Below are 16627 nucleotides of genomic sequence, written 5' to 3' on the forward strand. Positions count from 1 at the left end.
CTTACTTACCCCTCCCCATCTGTCTCTCTCCCTCCTCTCCCCGTCTCCTTCATCGCACTTCTTCGCTCCCCCCTCCCTCCCTCCCTCCCTCCCTCCTTCGATTTCCTCCCCTTCCCTCCACTCCCTCCCTTCCTCTCCTCTCCCTTCCTCTCCTCTCCCTTCCTCTCCTCTCCCCTCCACTCCAATCCCCTCTTGGTACTGAAAAAAGTACTGGCTAGTGGCTTCTTCCCCGCCCGCGCCGCAGATACATATAAGTTTTTACATATGTCCCAGTTCAAGACGCTATATTGGTTTTGGTACGCTCCTTATACTAAACATGATCGCTAATTTTTCAGTATTTCGTGGAATTCTGTAACTAACCTATCCCAAATCTGAGTGACTCGCCCCGGCCCCCCCCCCCCCCCCCGACCCCTTTCCTTCCCTCCCCTCCGAACTCCCCCCCCGAGCCAACACTCACGATCGGTAATGTTTTCAGTGCTAAAGATATAATAGTGCCTGCTCTGTTTCCGTCTCCGTCTTCCCTCTCTGTCTTAGTGTCTCTGTATCTGACTTGTCTCCGATTCCATCCCCATCTCGGTCCTGGTTCCTGTCCCCGCTCCTGCTCCCGCTCCCGATCTCTGTCTCCGTCCCCGTCTTCGTCCGCCTCCCGCTGACCACTCCATCTCCGTCTCCGCCTCTGTCTCTGTCTCTGTCTCTCTCTGTATCTGTCTGCTCTCCGATTCGTCCACGTTTCCGTCCCCGTTCCCGCGCTCCCGCCCGCTCCCGCTCTCTTTGTCTCCGTCTCCGTCCCCGCTCCCGCTGGCCGCTAAATCTCCGTCTCCGTCCCCGTGCCCGTCCCCGTTCCCACTAAACATAATCGATAATCTTGTCACTATTTTGTTGAATTCTGTAACCAACCTATCCCAAATCTGGGTACCTCGCCCCCCCCCCCCCCGCCATTTAGGATCGGTTATGTATTCATAGCGGCCGAGTGCCGCAACTAAGCTACATTTTAAATACGTCTCTCGGCTCCATCCTCTTCACTTTTTCTCTCACCGACTTAATCATTTGCTCACTTACCCTTCCTTCTTTCCCACCATCATTTACTTTATCCGTATTTCCGCTGTCCGGCAGCGGCCGCTCTGGCGGCACCGCAGTTACCGCACCAACCCCTCCGCCCGCTCGCCCCACACTGCGCCGCCGCCGGCCCGTGACTGCGGCCGGTCGGTCACGTGGGGACCGCAGCGACCTCTACGGGGTCGCGACCCTAGCGGCCGGGTACTGCAACTAAAGATGTAAGTACGTTTTAAAAACATCCCGAGGTGGAATCGAACCAGCGACCCACGCCCCAGAAGTCCACCACTCTACCAACTGAGCCATCAAGGACGCAAACCTTGTCCCTTTGAATAAGCCGTGGTACTCTGCACGGCTTGATGACATGGTCTGGTGCGTATTGCGGTGTTTTACGGCGAAGTGGTTGGGAGCAAATTTGGTTTTAAATGAAGGTTATACGCCATGTTTCTTGACCAAATTTTCAGAACAAGAGGGCAAAAGCAAGACAGTACGCTGGAATTGGTTGTCCAGCGGCGACATGCACGTTTTATGATCGGCGATCGCCGGTCGTGTGAGCTGACGTCACGCAGACAGTCAGCGCCATCTCTGGAGCGTCGGGCGACATAGTCGAGGGGCCGAGTTTGGCTATTTGGGGGGTGCAAATGCGATTAAAAATGTGCCGCGCACATAGCCACGATCGAGAGCTGTCGATTGGTGGTTGAATCGTGTCTGTAGGTGGTGTGGTTGGAGCGGTTATTGCAAAAAACTGAAACGCTTCACGTATTATTTATTGTCGATAATTTGTTGCCAGCATAGGCGGCGGAACGGGGAGGGCACCGGGACACCGTGCCCCCTTTGATTTTGGCATTCTAACATTAGCCCTATGGGCGTTGCATGGAAAAATGGGACCAAAAGTCAGCAGTGCCCCCCCCCCCCCCCCCCGAAGAAGAAGGTGTTCCGCCGCTACTGGTTGCCAGTAGCGCAGGTGTCCGGACAAAATCCCGAAAGGCGATTTGCCGAATGTCATTTTGCCGAACGTCATTTTGCCGATGTGCTTTTTGCCGACGTGTCAAAATGTCAAAATGCCATTTCCCGACATGCCTTTTCTTCCAAAATGCCAATTTGCCGAAATGCTTATTAGCCGAAATGTAAATTTGCCGAAATGCGATTTGCCCATTAGTCGAAATGTCAATTAGTTGAAATGTAAATTTGCCGAAATGTCAATCTGCCGAATTGGCAGCTTGCTGAAATGTCGATTAGTCGAAATGTAATTAGACTTTTTGCACGTCGGCAAAAAGGCATGTGCGCAAATTTCATTTAGACTTTTAGCACTTCGCCTTTCTGACACGTCGGCAAAATGCATTCGACATATTGACATTCGGCGAATAAGCATTCCGCAAAACGCAGTTCGGTAAATTGTCCTGTAACCGTATAGCATAGGTGTCGTCCGAACTCCGAAGCTAATTTAGGAAAGTAGATGTAAGCGTCTGGTGACAAAATGTACCTGGGATAAAAATGGCATTCACACATTAAATACCATGTTGCAAGCCTCAAGATACACACGCTCCGTAATTGCGACACTTAGAGCAGTCAACACATTGTGAATGCAGTGTTTTAAACCTTTAACAATGCAATTTCCCACCAGCTCCCAGAGGCGGAGTTGGAGTAGGTCAGAAAGTCGGAGGCGCACTCAGAGACGCGGCGCCCAAATATCGTAACAACAACGACAACAACAAAAAACTGATCCTGAACAACAATGTATTGCAGCAGCCAGCAAGTTGGGTACATATAACTGAACTACAAGAAATCAGGAAAAAAATGTTAACATTTAAGGCTCAAAAGATGCAAAGATGTATGTCGCTCCGCAGACATGTCCTGTTCCCTCGTGTGGGTCGTTGTTTGTAGTCCACATTGTCTCTGAGTCCACATGTGTCTGTTGATCAGCGATTGTGCAGTAAACTGTGCAGGGCAGATTCAGCATGCGTACGAGCGCTACCTTGGTGTTTTCGAATGTGTCTTTTGAGAATGGAACGTACAGGTCTCGGTTTTAGCGGTACCTAGGTGAAGGGTTGTGAGTACTAAGTCCAGTGGAAGGAGGGGGGGGGGGGGCGAATGTCGCCTCCACCCTAAGATCTCAGCACCCACTGAAGCTAGAAAGACGACATTTGGAGGGTAGGAAGACGCCATGAAGAACTCTGTTGTGTGTGAGTTTCATGAACCTAGGTCATTATCTTCAAGGTAAGCTGAGGTCAAATGTGATCGAAATTGCCATATTAGCGACAGTTTTGCGTTTACACGCAGATAACTCAAAAAGTTACGAGCCGATTTTCTGATTTCTTTCACTTTATGAAAGGTATGTATGATAAGTTTCTAATTAATTCAACAATCAGTATGACATTTAGAAGCCTGCAAAGAATATGTCACCCGCTGCGGCGGGATCGGCCGACGCAGGAAACGCGGCAATCACAATTTTGTGTTTACACGCTCACAACTCAAATTTTTATCAGTCGATTTCTAAAATTCTTTGACCATAAGATTGCTAGTACAGTTCTAAGTCTTCACACAAGATTTGACGCGAATCAAACGCATTCAGCGGTAAGGAGCACGATGTAAAGACGGAAGGGTCCAGACCTGCCACAGTGTACATTACGGCGGCGCGAAATGAGCCTCCCAGACAGAAAATAGTTCCTGCGCCACTGTGAGCAGGGTTATTTGTAATGGACGACCTAGCGGCCGCTCCCCCTTGTGAGTCGACAGGTGAGTTTAAAGATGTGATGAAACTGAAAATCGAGCGGGGCATATGAAACAGCCGTTGCGGCCACTCTCCTGTGTGGATTCGCATATGAGCTATTCGGGCCGACCGTTGAACGAACCGTGCCGGGCACATGGAGCGGCCAAACGGCTTCTACCCTGTATGTGTCCTCATGTGACTGGTGAGATGCGAAAGCTGAGCAAACCGTGCCGGACACATGGAGCAGTCAAAAGGCCTCTACCATGTGTGGGTCCGCATGTGACTGGTGAGATTTGAACGAAGAGCAAACCGTGCCGGGCAAATGGAGCAGCCAAACGGCTTCTCTCCTGTGTGGGTCCTGATGTGGCCGCTGAGACCCGATCGCTGAGCAAAACGTGCCGGGCAAACGGAGCAGCCAAACGGCTTCTCCCCTGTGTGGGACCGCATGTGAATGGTGAGAATTGAACGAAGAGCAAACCGTGCCGGGCAAATGGAGCAGCCAAACGGCTTCTCTCCTGTATGGGTTCGCATGTGTACGGTGAGAGCCGATTGCTGAGCATAACGTGCCGGGCAAATGGAGCAGCCAAAAGGCTTCTCCCCTGTGTGGGTCCGCATGTGGTTGGTGAGGGTTGAACGCTGGGTGAACTGTGCCGGGCAAATAGAGCAGCCAAACGGCTTCTCTCCTGAGTGGGTTCGCATGTGTACGGTGAGATGCCGCCGCTCAGTGAATCGTGCCTGGCAAATAGAGCAGCCATACGGCTTCTCCCCTGTATGGATACGCGTGTGATTAATGAGGGCTGACCGATGAGCAAATCGTGCCTGGCAAATGGAGCAGCCAAACGGCTTCTCTCCTGTATGGGTTCGCATGTGTACAGTGAGGCTTGACCGCTCAGTGAACCGTGCCGGGCAAATAGAGCAGCCATACGGCTTCTCCCCTGTATGGATACGCATGTGATTGATGAGGGCTGACCGCTGAGCAAATCGTGCCTGGCAAATGGAGCAGCCAAACGGCTTCTCTCCTGTATGGGTTCGCATGTGTACAGTGAGGCTTTTACGCTCGGCGAACCGTGCCGGGCAAATAGAGCAGCCGTGCGGTTTCCCCCCTGTATGGGTTCGCATGTGTACGGTGAGGGCTGATCGAAGAGAAAATCGTCTCGTGCATAATGAGCAGCCAAACGGCTTCTCTCCTGTGTGGGTCCGCATGTGTCTAATGAGATGTGCACGATTACCAAAACTGGCCGAACACTCAGGGCACTGGTGGGGCGTCACACGAATACGAGGTGTCCCGTGTTCTCTGTCGTTAGATATACCTGAACAAGCGGCACCAGACTGTTCACACTGCCGGACCTTCTCGCCAACGTGGACACGTCTGTGCATCGTCAGGGTACCGGACCGTGTGAACGCCTTCCCACAGATATCACACTTGCACGGACTCTGACCGGTGTGCACACGACGGTGAGTGGTCAGACCGACTTGTTGAGAAAACGTTTTGCCGCACACATCACAGAGGTACGGCCGTTCTTCCGCGTGAGTCCTTCGGTGCCGTGTTATGAGGCCGGGATAGTCGGTGACGTAAGAACACCACTTGCACTTGAATCTGCCTTTCACGCTTTGGCCGTGTCGTCTCTTCAAGTGTTTGTCCAGACGATGTTGTCCCAAACAGCTGAAGTCGCAGTGGGGACAATGAAGAGTGCCACCAAAACCTGGAGAACACATTTGCATATATTGATTGATGCTACAAACGTTAGCGATCAGCAAACAAGTGCATAGACATGTGTGTGACATCAATGATCTCAATCATGGGCGTCACCACCACTAGGGACACTAGGGACATTGTCCCTAGAAGTTTTGAAATAATCAAAAACTACTAGGGATTGTCCCTAGAAGTTTTTGGAGCTCCCTCTACTGGGGACACGCAAAGAACCCGGGACACGATAATGGCGCAACTTGCTCAGCTCTCCGAAAACATGTGTTTTGCCTTGCAAACGGTCGCGTCAACATCGCCACGGTAAATAAAAAGGCCCGTGAGCGGTGTGCCTCCCCACAGATGTGACGGTGCCTTCCGGCCTCCAGGCACGTGCGTGTGGTCGCCGAAAGCTGGATACGGCAGGCCGGCACTCGTCCGAGAAATTGGTCGAGTTTGTTTCCCAGTCACCCGAGGAGACACCCGAGCAGATTCTAGAGGTGCCCAGCATGATTGCTGAAACGAGCTCGGCTGGTTACATACATCCACAGGTCCAGCTTATAAACCCGACCGATGACGATATGCAGCTGCCCGCCGGTAACGAGCTGGGGCAGACTCAGCTGTATGAGGGGCTGGTCGCCACAGTGCGTGGGGACCCGGCGGGAGGTCAGGATCAGGGCAGTACTGGGCCGCCGCTCTGGGCCGGCCGCTGGTCAAGCCAACATTTTCTTAATCAATTCCCTCTGGAACATCGGAGTGGGGATCGGAGACGGCGGGTAGAGGGGGGAGGCATCAGGGCCATGACCCCCCCCCCCCACGGAAAATCAGGGGTTATCATATAATTCCCACCAAAAAAAAGCGATGGGGCCCCGGCCCTTATTCGATTGTCACGAGGCTCAAGAAACCCACGCCAGCTATAAACAGCTCCATGCCGTTCTTTGAGGGTCCTACACTGACCTCTGAGGGCCCTTCCGTGCTGGTCATGCCCCACATTGACCGTGGAGGACCCGCATTGACCTCTGAGGGCCCTCTGCTGGCCTTTAAGGGCCCATAAACCGGCCTCAAGGGCCCATCCGGCGTCTGAGGACCTCACATCGGCCTCTGGTGGCATTTCTGTCTCTGGGGCACCAAGACTAACCTTTACGTGTCCCTGAGGGCTCTGCACTGGATTATATGCAGCGCATATTATAAGAGTTGAGGTGAAACAGGGGCTTTGTGAGCTAGATGGACATGACTAAGAGCTCCTGCCTTCTACCAGATGCGGGTGCTGCCCGAGTGCGCCAAGCACGCTGGTTAGTGGTTTCATAACAACCTTCGGTAAAAGCTTCCCACTTCCCAGATCATGATTTCATGTAATATGGACACATAAACAATCGGTGCACACATCAGTATATACACCAGCGGAGGGGACGGGACTCGGGCCGGCTAATGTCAACATGGCCGGCGCCCGGGAGGCGACGGAGGCCCGCTGCCGCCGGCCCGCTCACCGCGGGTGTCGTGGTGGACGGCGGGCCAGACGCGCCAGGGGAGGAGGAGGGGGCTGCGGCTATCAGCCGGCCGCCTCGGACGCTGGGGTTCTACCCCGCCGTGTAGAGCGTCCACAAACCCAAGTCAGGACTAACACCAAGTATGACCGGGAACAGCTGCTGGCAGTCCGCAGACTGCTCTGCTGGGACGACGCGACTAGTGACGTCACCGAGAGGATCAGGGTCAGCCTACCCCCTCGTCTGTATCACCTGATCCGCCGTACCAGAGCTCACGCACACCAATCAATCAGTGTCGTATGTGGGTCCGGCCGGCAGCACCGCGCGACGACCCGCGCACCAGAGGAGCCCAGTCACAGAACCCTCACCCAACCGGCCCGACTCACCATCTCGGAAACCCGCCGGCTCACAAAGACAGCAAACACCGGTCTTTTGATCGGCGTTTTGAACATTCAAAGCCTGAAGCCAAAACTACTAGAACTCACCGAAGAACTAAACCGTCACGATTTCGACGCCTGCCTCCTGGCCGAGACCTGGCTGCGCCCTTCTACTCCAAATCGACTTCTCGTGATTCCCGGCTACTCTCTCAGCCGAGTCGACCGACCAGACGGCAGCGGCTACGGCGGGGTCGCCGTACTGTCAAAAACGGATATGAAAACTGTGACCATCAAACCGAGCACATCCCCGCACCCCGGCAGTCTCCTGGAAACCCGGTGGATGTTGTTCAAGCTCGAACGAAATCGCCAGTTAATTGTTTGCTCTGTGTACCGGCCGCCCCGACAGACCGATGCCGCTCTGCGAGCTGACTTTTCGGACCTCGAGACGCAGTTACAGCGTGTATTAATTGATTTTCCCAAGATTCCATTTATGATCTGTGGCGATTTAAACTGTGATATGTTGAAGGAGGAGAGTTTTCGTGCGCGTGTACACCTCAGTGACTTTTTATCGAATTATTCTCTTGAGCAGCTTGTAACCGTTCCAACGTACACTTCCGGCTCGTTGCTAGACGTCTGTATGGTTAAAAATAGAGAGCTTGTGCGTGATTGCTCTGCATCCTTTTGCCACTTCAGCCCACACAAACTCCTTCGTGTGTCTATTAACGTTCCGAAACAACGCAAAAATCCTACAGTTGTTCAATCCCGCTCGATCAACCGTATAGATGTCGATGCCCTGAACTCTGACCTGATGTTTGCCGATTGGGAGGGCGTGTTTAGTGCCACGAACGTAAGTGACCAGTGGGATGCTTTCCTGACCGAATTTCTGCCGATTTTTGACGATCACGCACCTATAAAGAATATTACCATCCGTAATCCTACAGCACCACCAGTTACCCCCGCCACACTTAAAATCATGGATCAACGTCGTACCGCGTTACAGCAGTTCGGTAGAAAGTCGGAGGTTTACAAAGACTTAAACCGAACTGTCCGGGCCGCAGTGCGACGAGACCGACGCGGCGAACTTCACAGAGAGATTAGTGGGCGGGGTCCCAACAAGGTGTGGAAAAGTATTAGGTCGGTTGTGGCTGGTAAGAAAGACGGACCTAGTGTTCAACCTGATGTATCGGCTGACGTTTTAAATTCTTTTTTCGTTTCTGTGGGTCCCCGCGTCGCTACAGAGATCCGTGACCAAAATCCAGTTGTTGAGCAAATTGGCCGTTTGCCGCGTGTCGTAACCGGTAGATTTAAGCCCAGACCTATCTCTCTCGGTGAACTCGGTCACACCGTTTTCAATATGCGCAATTCTGCCGCCTGTGCGTCTGATGGCGTCTGCATTCGCATGCTGAAAACTGCTTTCCCATCTATCGGTGACGTTATCCTTCACATCATTAACACTTGCATCTCAAGGTCCGATATCCCCTTTCATTGGAAACACTCTATAGTTCACCCCATCTTCAAGTCTGGAAACCCATCTGATCCCACTAATTTCCGACCTATCTCCTTAGTACCTGTCATTATGAAGGTGGTCGAGCGAGTCATTCACAAACAGCTCTATCGCTATCTCTCCCAAAACCATCTTCTGGCCAATACCCAGCACGGTTTCCGACCCCGGCACTCAACTGAGACAGCACTTCTGTCCGTCAGTGACCAAATCCTGGCCGCCACCGATAGGGGGGATGTCTCTATGCTATGCCTTATTGATTTAAGCAAATGTTTTGATGTCATCAACCATGAGTTATTACTCGCTAAATTGGCAATGCACGGCATAGAGACATCCTGGTTCGCCGCTTATCTCCAGGGTCACACACAGAGTGTGTCATTGAAGGACGAGTCCGGTCGCCGGGTATTATCACAACCTCTCCCCAACTCTATGGGCGTCTTTCAAGGCTCGGCACTCGGTCCCTTACTCTTCACGGTATTTTCCAATGATCTATCACTTTATTCTGAGGATGCAGCAGTCTTCCAGTACGCTGATGATACTCAATTGTTGGTGAGTGGCCCTTTAAACGACCTTAGGGGACTCATCTCGCGCTTGGAAGCGTCACTGGCGTCTCTCGACCATTGGTTCAGTGCAAATGCTCTTAAAGTAAACACTGCTAAAACTCAGCTCATGGTTTTCGGCAGTCGGCAAAATTTGAGTAGCATACCTGCTTTCACCGTTTCTTTTCGCGACACCAAACTAGTGCCATGCAAGCAGGTGGGCAACCTGGGCGTTATCTTCGACGGCACCCTGTCCTGGGACGCGCATGTGTCCGAGCTCAGTCGCCGATGCACGGGTCTCCTAATTGGCCTCTCACATGTCCGCCACTACCTCCCCGACGGTGTCACCAAGACACTAGTGGTGGCTCTCGTCATGTCACGGATCCAGTACTGTCTCTCCGTATTTGGTAATGGTAGCCAAAGGAACTTCGATCGCATTCAGAAAATTCTTAACTTTGCCGCTAGAGTCATTTTCGGTCGCCGTAAATTTGATCATGTCTCCCATCTCCGGGACCAACTCGGCTGGATGGCACCTAAAACAATGGCTGAATACCATACCCTTATCACGGCGCACAAGGCCATCCAGAGAGGTGAACCCGAGGAGATCGCGACCCTATTTTCCAAAAATTCCCAAACACGAGCAAGGTCTACTCGCCAAGACCACCTTTTCCACTTACCGCGACCCCGACTAGAGACCGGAAAACGTAGATTCGCCTACCGTGCCGCGGCGCTCCTAAATACTCTCCCCCTCGAGCTAACGCAGTTGCCTCCAGCCAGATTTGCCCGTGCTGTAAAAAAAGGGGCTTAAGCCTAGCCAGAGTAGCCATAGTAGCTAGCCTCATGACTCTTGGACTATGAAAGGCAAACGAGTCTGTGTGTACATAGTTATGAACGCGGCTTCGTGCGGGTTACACCAAGTATGTGCGTGTTCGGCGTTCGCGTTGTGTATTTCGTATCCGTAAGTGTGTGCGTTTTCTTGTGTAGGTACCTATTTCTTGTGTTATCTTCAACCAGCTCGGACTCGGAGTGTAATCGCCACGCCGATTGTGGATTGCTCTTGATCGTCAATACATACATACATACATACATACACAGACACACACAGCCATACAAACACATATCATTGATCTTGACCTAACTTGACCTGAAATGACCTCAGCAGCAAAAAACCTGGTCGGGTAGTGTGACAAAGAGGTTCTAGCTGCCTTGGCACCAGAAAACGGCATCGTCATCGGTATATGCTAAGCAGCGCACTTGATATCCAGCGGTGACCCCAAAACAGCAACATTTTTTAGTTTGACCTGACCTGGAAGGCCAATGACTGACCTGAGAAGGTAAAACTGGGTATCATTGGATTTGTCTCTTCCCAAAGAATCTTTTTGGTCTTTACCGCGAAGCTCTATCTCCAACAGGAACGAAATGGCGCAGGGGGAGGGGTGGCAACCCCCCATGTGCGTTCTATAGGATGGGAAAATGGCATGTGCGGGCGAGGGTTAAGGTCAAATGAGGTCAAATATGGTCAAAATTGCCATATTAGCGACAATTTTGCATTTACCCGCCAATAACTCCAAAAGTTACAAGCCGATTTTCTTATTTCTTTCACTATATGAAAGAGCAGACATTTTTTAGCTTGAATGATGAATTTCTAATTAATTCAACAATCAGTATGATAGTTTGAAGCCTGCTAAGAATATGTCACCCGCTGCGGCGGGATCGGCCGACGCAGGAAACGCGACAATCACAATTTTGTATTTACACGCTCATAATTCATTTTTCACCAGCCGATTTCCAAAATTCTTTGACCATAAGATTGCTAGTAAATTTCTTAGTCTTCACACAAGATTTGACGCGAATCGAATGTATTCAGCAGTAAGAACTGAAGTGCAATGTAAAGACGGAGGCCCCGGCACAGTCTACATTCGGGCGGCGCGCAACAGCCGGCGCCGGCTGGCGCGCCGCGGCGGCAGGATATTTGACTTTACACCGCTATTGCTAGAAAAGTTGTGAACCGATTTTCAAATTTCTTACACGAAAAGATCCGCAATTCAATTCTGGACAGGTAGCCGAAATTTCACGTTAACATCACTTATCGAACGCGAGTTATTGGCGAAAAACAGGAGGGGTGGGCGAAATTCGTCCCCCCCCCCCCCATCCACTGCGCGTGATTAAATTTCCGGCCAATGGCCATATATTTTTCGTGTTAAGCTTTTTAGCGTGTAAGATGCCATCGATTTTTTCGTACACATGCCTGCCATGTTCCTCTAAAATGGCGTCATCGCACACCGCTTAGTTTCTTAGATATATCCGGAAATTTACTAAATTTAGTAAAGGTAAAACTTACCGCCTAAAACCCGGGAGACCTGTACGTTGAGACCAGGCCGCCGAGCTCCGCATGCTGAAGATCGTGTGTCCGAGCATCTCCCGAGTCACGGGAGAGAGGGCGAACGAACAGGCCCCAACACGGGGCAGACGCGCGTCAGTGACAGGTCCCGCCCCCTCCGTCCGCGCCCCAATCTCCGCGGCCACCCGCGGGCCAACCGAAACAAAGAACTCGTTCAGCTCGTCCGCGGTGGCGTCAGGCCGAACACAACCCCCCTCCCTCTTACCCGCCACTACAGACTTGATACAGCGCCACACTCTGGCCGGACCGCGCTCGCCGATCTCCCGCTGTATATCACTGCGCCTGTCACTCCGCACCGCGGAGCGGACGGCCCGGTTCAAGCTCCCTATACTCGGCGGAGTCACGGCCGGAGCGCGCCAGCGCTGCCCGGCGGCGGGCCATGAGGTCACGCGTGGCCGGCGAGACCGGGGGCGCGGTGGGGTTTCGGATTGTCAGTCTTTTCACTGGTGCGTGTGCGTCAACAATCGGTAAAAAGCGAGCCGCAAAAGCGTCCCACTGCTCACCCACCGTCGGCGCCGCGAACACAACCCCCCAAGAACACATGACCATTTTCGGTCAGGTCATGACCTTGACCAGAGGTCAAATTTTCAAAATGACCTTTCAAGGTCAACAAATAGCTCATTCGACGCGTCTCGACGAGAGGAACACGATGCTGTCAAAAGTAATATCGTGACACTATTGAGTCAAAAGTTATTGCCGATAACAGTTTTCGTGAAAACTGCTATTTTAGTTTTTGCCCTCTGGGGGCTAAACCGTTGACCTCAGGTCAAATCTGAGAGCAATATTCAGAAAGGTATGTAAAAGGGCTATCGAATGCACTTTTCCTTGGCGCTGTAGCTCTATTGGTTTCCGAGTTAGCGTTGGCAGTTTCCAAGATTGTTGAAATGGACTACATTTGACCTTTGTTGACCTCTGGCGACCTGACCTTTGACCTGACCAAAAAATGAGCGAAGTGTTTCCATCATCATTTTTGACGCTCTTTCGAATGTCGCTTACCACGTGTCGGCCCAGGAGCCGAGTTAAACGGGGGGGGGGGGGTGTTCAGACCCCCCCCGGCCCGGCGCGTAAGTCGCGGAGCACTAGCGCGGCGCGGGTTAAGACCGTGCAAAGTCTAATTTATGTCGGTCAGTGACCTGGCCTGACATGAAAACATCTTTGTGCCGAAGAACCAACCCAATACCAACCCAAATAAGCTGAAACCAAGGTCGGGAGTGCCAACCTTAAGCTTTCCATCGGCCTCATGTTCAAAGAAATCTAGACAAAGGCCACAGGGGGGGGGGGGGGGGGGGTAGGACGGTACCCGTCCGCTCTCTCGGGCCAGCGTTAATTCCCTTTTTTAAGTCCTGTCATAATTACCTACGAATATTATATCACAGGTTATGCAGATACATCCGTTCCGTCATACGCACAAGTAACAATCCAGTTCTGTGCTCCCCTTCCACTCCATACAAATCAGCCAAGCTATAGGTCAGTCGGGCTGGCGTTATCCTCCCCCGCCTTCCTGTTTCACAGCGCTAAAACCCAGAGCCGAGACTTCCCGAGCGCGACCTCTGACCCCACGCGGTCCGAAGGGCCAGCCGACGCCCGAGGGCGCGGCGCGCGCCGGCCACCCGGATAGCCTCTGCTGAGTCTCCCTTCCATGCTCCGTTTACTACATGCTCGATTCATTCATGATTCTGTGTTTCCGCGTCCCTCTCGTTAGATGGCTCCACTGCTCTCATAGGCGGTCCCAGGAAGACTGCGGCCAGAATATCCCAAACGCCAAAAAATGAGGTTTTTGTTTAATATCTCGGAAAGTATTCGGCATACAAAGATGCAATCTCACAGTCTCGTGACAAATATGCATACATACGAATCGGGTTAATGCTTACGCCTTTGGATTTCATATAAGACCAGATATAACCTAAAAAGCAAAACCAACCACTGTTTCATTAAAGAGCCGTACATCATGCACATCTAAAAAAAAAACATGCCAAACACTCAGGAAAGTGGTGGGGCTTCACAAGAATACGAGGTGCCCTGTGTTCTTTGTCGTTAGATGTAGCTGAACACGCGGTTCCAGACTGCTCACACTGCCAATTTGTCGAAAATTATCGAAGTTTGACCTAGAAAGTGACAAATTTCACCTTTGTTGACCTTTAGCGACCTTACCTTTTATCTGACATAAAAAGTGACAAGAGTATTTTTCTCATTATTTGGACGCTCTTTGGAACACCGCCTACGGCGTGCCGATACATGGCCCAGAGGCCGAGTTATAGGGCCCCCAGCAGAACCTGGAAATACAGGACCGCCAGCGGGACGCGGGTTAAGGATGATTTTCATTTAGTATAAACGACCATTAGGTCGTTTCCCCGTGTGAATCAGCAGCTGGCTTTTGAGTTGTGATGAAACCGAAAATCGTACGGTGCAGATGGAGCAGCCGTACGGTCGCTCTCATGTGTGGGTTCGTATGTTTCCCTTGAGACCTTACCGAAAAGCAAACGGCGTCTGTTTGATGGAGCAGCAGAAGGGTCGCTATTCTGTGTGGTGTCATTTGTTTGGTGACATCTGACCCAACAGAAAAACGCGCCGGGTAGATGAGGGACTGCTGTGCGGGCGCTCCCCGCGTGCGTGCGTACGCATGTGTGCAGTGAGGCTTGACCGATTAGTGAACCGGGCTGGGCAAATAGAGCAGCCATACGGCTTCTCCCCTGTATGGATACGCATGTGATTGATGAGGGCTGACCGATGAGCAAACCGTGCCTGGCAAATGGAGCAGCCAAACGGCTCCTCCCCTGTGTGGGTCCGCATGTGGTTGGTGAGGGTTGAACGCTGAGCGAACCGTGCCGGGCAAACAGAGCAGCAAAACGGTTTCTCTCCTGTGTGGATCCGCATGTGCTCGGTGACGCTTGACCGAAGAGCAAACCGTGCCGGGCAAACGGAGCAGCCATACGGCTTCTCCCCTGTGTGGGTCCGCATGTGTCTGACGAGATGTGACCGCTCAGCGAACCGTGCCGGGCAAATGGAGCAGCTGTACGGCTTCTCTCCTGTGTGGGTCCTCATGTGGCCGCTGAGAGCCGATCGCCGAGCAAAACGTGCCGGGCAAATGGAGCAGCCAAAAGGCTTCTCCCCTGTGTGGGTCCGCATGTGTTCGGTGAGGATATGCCGCTGAGCGAACCGTGCCTTGCAAATGGAGCAGTCAAAAGGCTTCTCCCCTGTATGGGTTCGCATGTGACTGGTGAGAGTTGAACGAAGAGCGAACCGTGCCTTGCAAATGGAGCAGTCAAAAGGCTTCTCCCCTGTGTGGGTCCGCATGTGTATGGTGAGCGTTGACTGATAAGCGAATCTTGCCTGGCAAATGGAGCAGCCAAACGACTTCTCCTTTGTAAGGGTCCGCACGTGTCTGACGAGATTTGACCGCCGAGCGAACCGTGCCGGGCAAATGGAGCAGCTGTACGGCTTCTCCCCGGTATGGGTTCGTATGTGTACAGTGAGATCTGCGCGTGTAACAAATCTGGCTCGACATTCATGACACTGATGCGGCTTCACACGGACACCGTGTGTCTTGTGTTCTTTGCCGTTAGTTGTAGCTAAACACGCGGCACCAGACTGCTCACACTGCCGGACCTTCTCGCCAACGTGGACACGTCTGTGCATCGTCAGGGCACCGGACCGTGTGAACACCTTCCCACAGATATCACACTTGCACGGACTCTGACCGGTGTGCACACGACGGTGAGCGGTCAGACCGACGTGTTGAGCAAACGTTTTGCCGCACACTTCACAGCAGTACGGCCGTTCTTTCGCGTGAGTCCTTCGGTGCCGCGTCATGCTGCCGGAGTGGTCGGTGACGTAAGAACACCACTTGCACTTGTATCTGCCGTTCACGCTTTGGCCGTGTCGTCTCTTCAAGTGTCTGTCCAGACAATGTTGTCCCAAACAGCTGAAGTCGCAGTGGGGACACTGAAGAGTGCCACCAAAACCTGGAGAACACATTTGCATATATTGATTGATGCTACAAACGTTAGCGATCAGCAAACAAGTGCATAGACATGTGAGTGACATCAATGATCACAACCCAATTGATCTTGCAACGAATTGCAGATCACAGGAGCCCTGGTTATACAAGATATTGAGTTGAAACTTTATGTTGGATCTTTTAACACGATCAATCTGGCGACAAGACAAGGACAAGGGCGTAATGTCTATGATCTGGTGTGTGGCCTGTGTGGGATATCACAATGCTTAACCGCCGTGGAGCCGAGGGTGGTGGAGACACCGTGGACGGTGGAGCCGAGGTTGGTGGAGACACCGTGGCCGCGGTGGAGCCGAGGGTGGTGGAGACACCGTGGCCGGTGGAGCCGAGGGTGGTGGAGACACCGTGGACGGCGGGGATGACTGATGAGGTCTGCCGAAAACATGTCTCCCAGAAACTGACCGTGGAGACGCCTCTGAACACGAAACAAACTCATCATTTTGACCCAATACCCTCCATGACTGACAACGAAAACGTCGACAATTTCAATGCCGTCAGCTCATGCCATTTTTCGCACAGAGAAGAAAAACTGGACGGTGGGGGCAAATCAGCCCCCCTCAAATATATTATATAGTAACAAAATGTTCCGGCTACATTCTTGGTCCCAGGCATAGACCCGGGAACAGGGGGGGGGGCAGCGGGGGCGCTTGCCCCCAACTTGCCCCCAACTTTTTTTGCAATGGTTTGCTAAAATGCTCACTACAAATAAATTTGTGGACATTGGGGCAGAGAATGAATAGATTCTGATAGGAAAATGAACGGTCTCTCCAAAAATCAATCCAATAATACGGTGGCACACATAAAGCTTATAAACCCGACCGATGACGATATGCAGCTGCCCGCCGGTAACGAGCTGGGGCAGA

At 52.2% G+C, this 16627-nt stretch overlaps 2 protein-coding genes across 5 annotated transcripts in view; both read right to left on the reverse strand.

The window, feature by feature from the left end:
• Positions 1-3883: 3883 nt before the first annotated feature.
• On the reverse strand, positions 3884-5682 carry LOC122374957 (zinc finger protein OZF-like). Its single transcript, XM_043354057.1, has one exon. The coding sequence runs from the start codon at positions 5546-5548 to the stop codon at positions 4022-4024; it is 1527 nt and encodes a 508-aa protein (XP_043209992.1). The 5' UTR covers positions 5549-5682; the 3' UTR covers positions 3884-4021.
• An 8031-nt stretch (positions 5683-13713) lies between these two features.
• LOC122374952 (zinc finger protein 271-like) overlaps positions 13714-16627 on the reverse strand; it is a 62327-nt gene continuing 59413 nt past the window's right edge. For all 4 annotated transcript variants that reach the window (XM_043354044.1, XM_043354047.1, XM_043354046.1 and 1 more), the window contains exon 11: positions 13714-15711. In XM_043354044.1, coding sequence (XP_043209979.1) covers positions 14279-15711 — 1433 coding nt within the window. In that variant the 3' untranslated portion in view covers positions 13714-14278. The remainder of the gene's footprint in view (positions 15712-16627) is intronic.

Source organism: Amphibalanus amphitrite, unplaced genomic scaffold (assembly GCF_019059575.1).
Source record: "Amphibalanus amphitrite isolate SeventyFive unplaced genomic scaffold, NRLGWU_Aamphi_draft 001746F_arrow, whole genome shotgun sequence".
In the NCBI taxonomy this organism is placed as follows: Eukaryota; Metazoa; Arthropoda; class Thecostraca; order Balanomorpha; family Balanidae; genus Amphibalanus; species Amphibalanus amphitrite.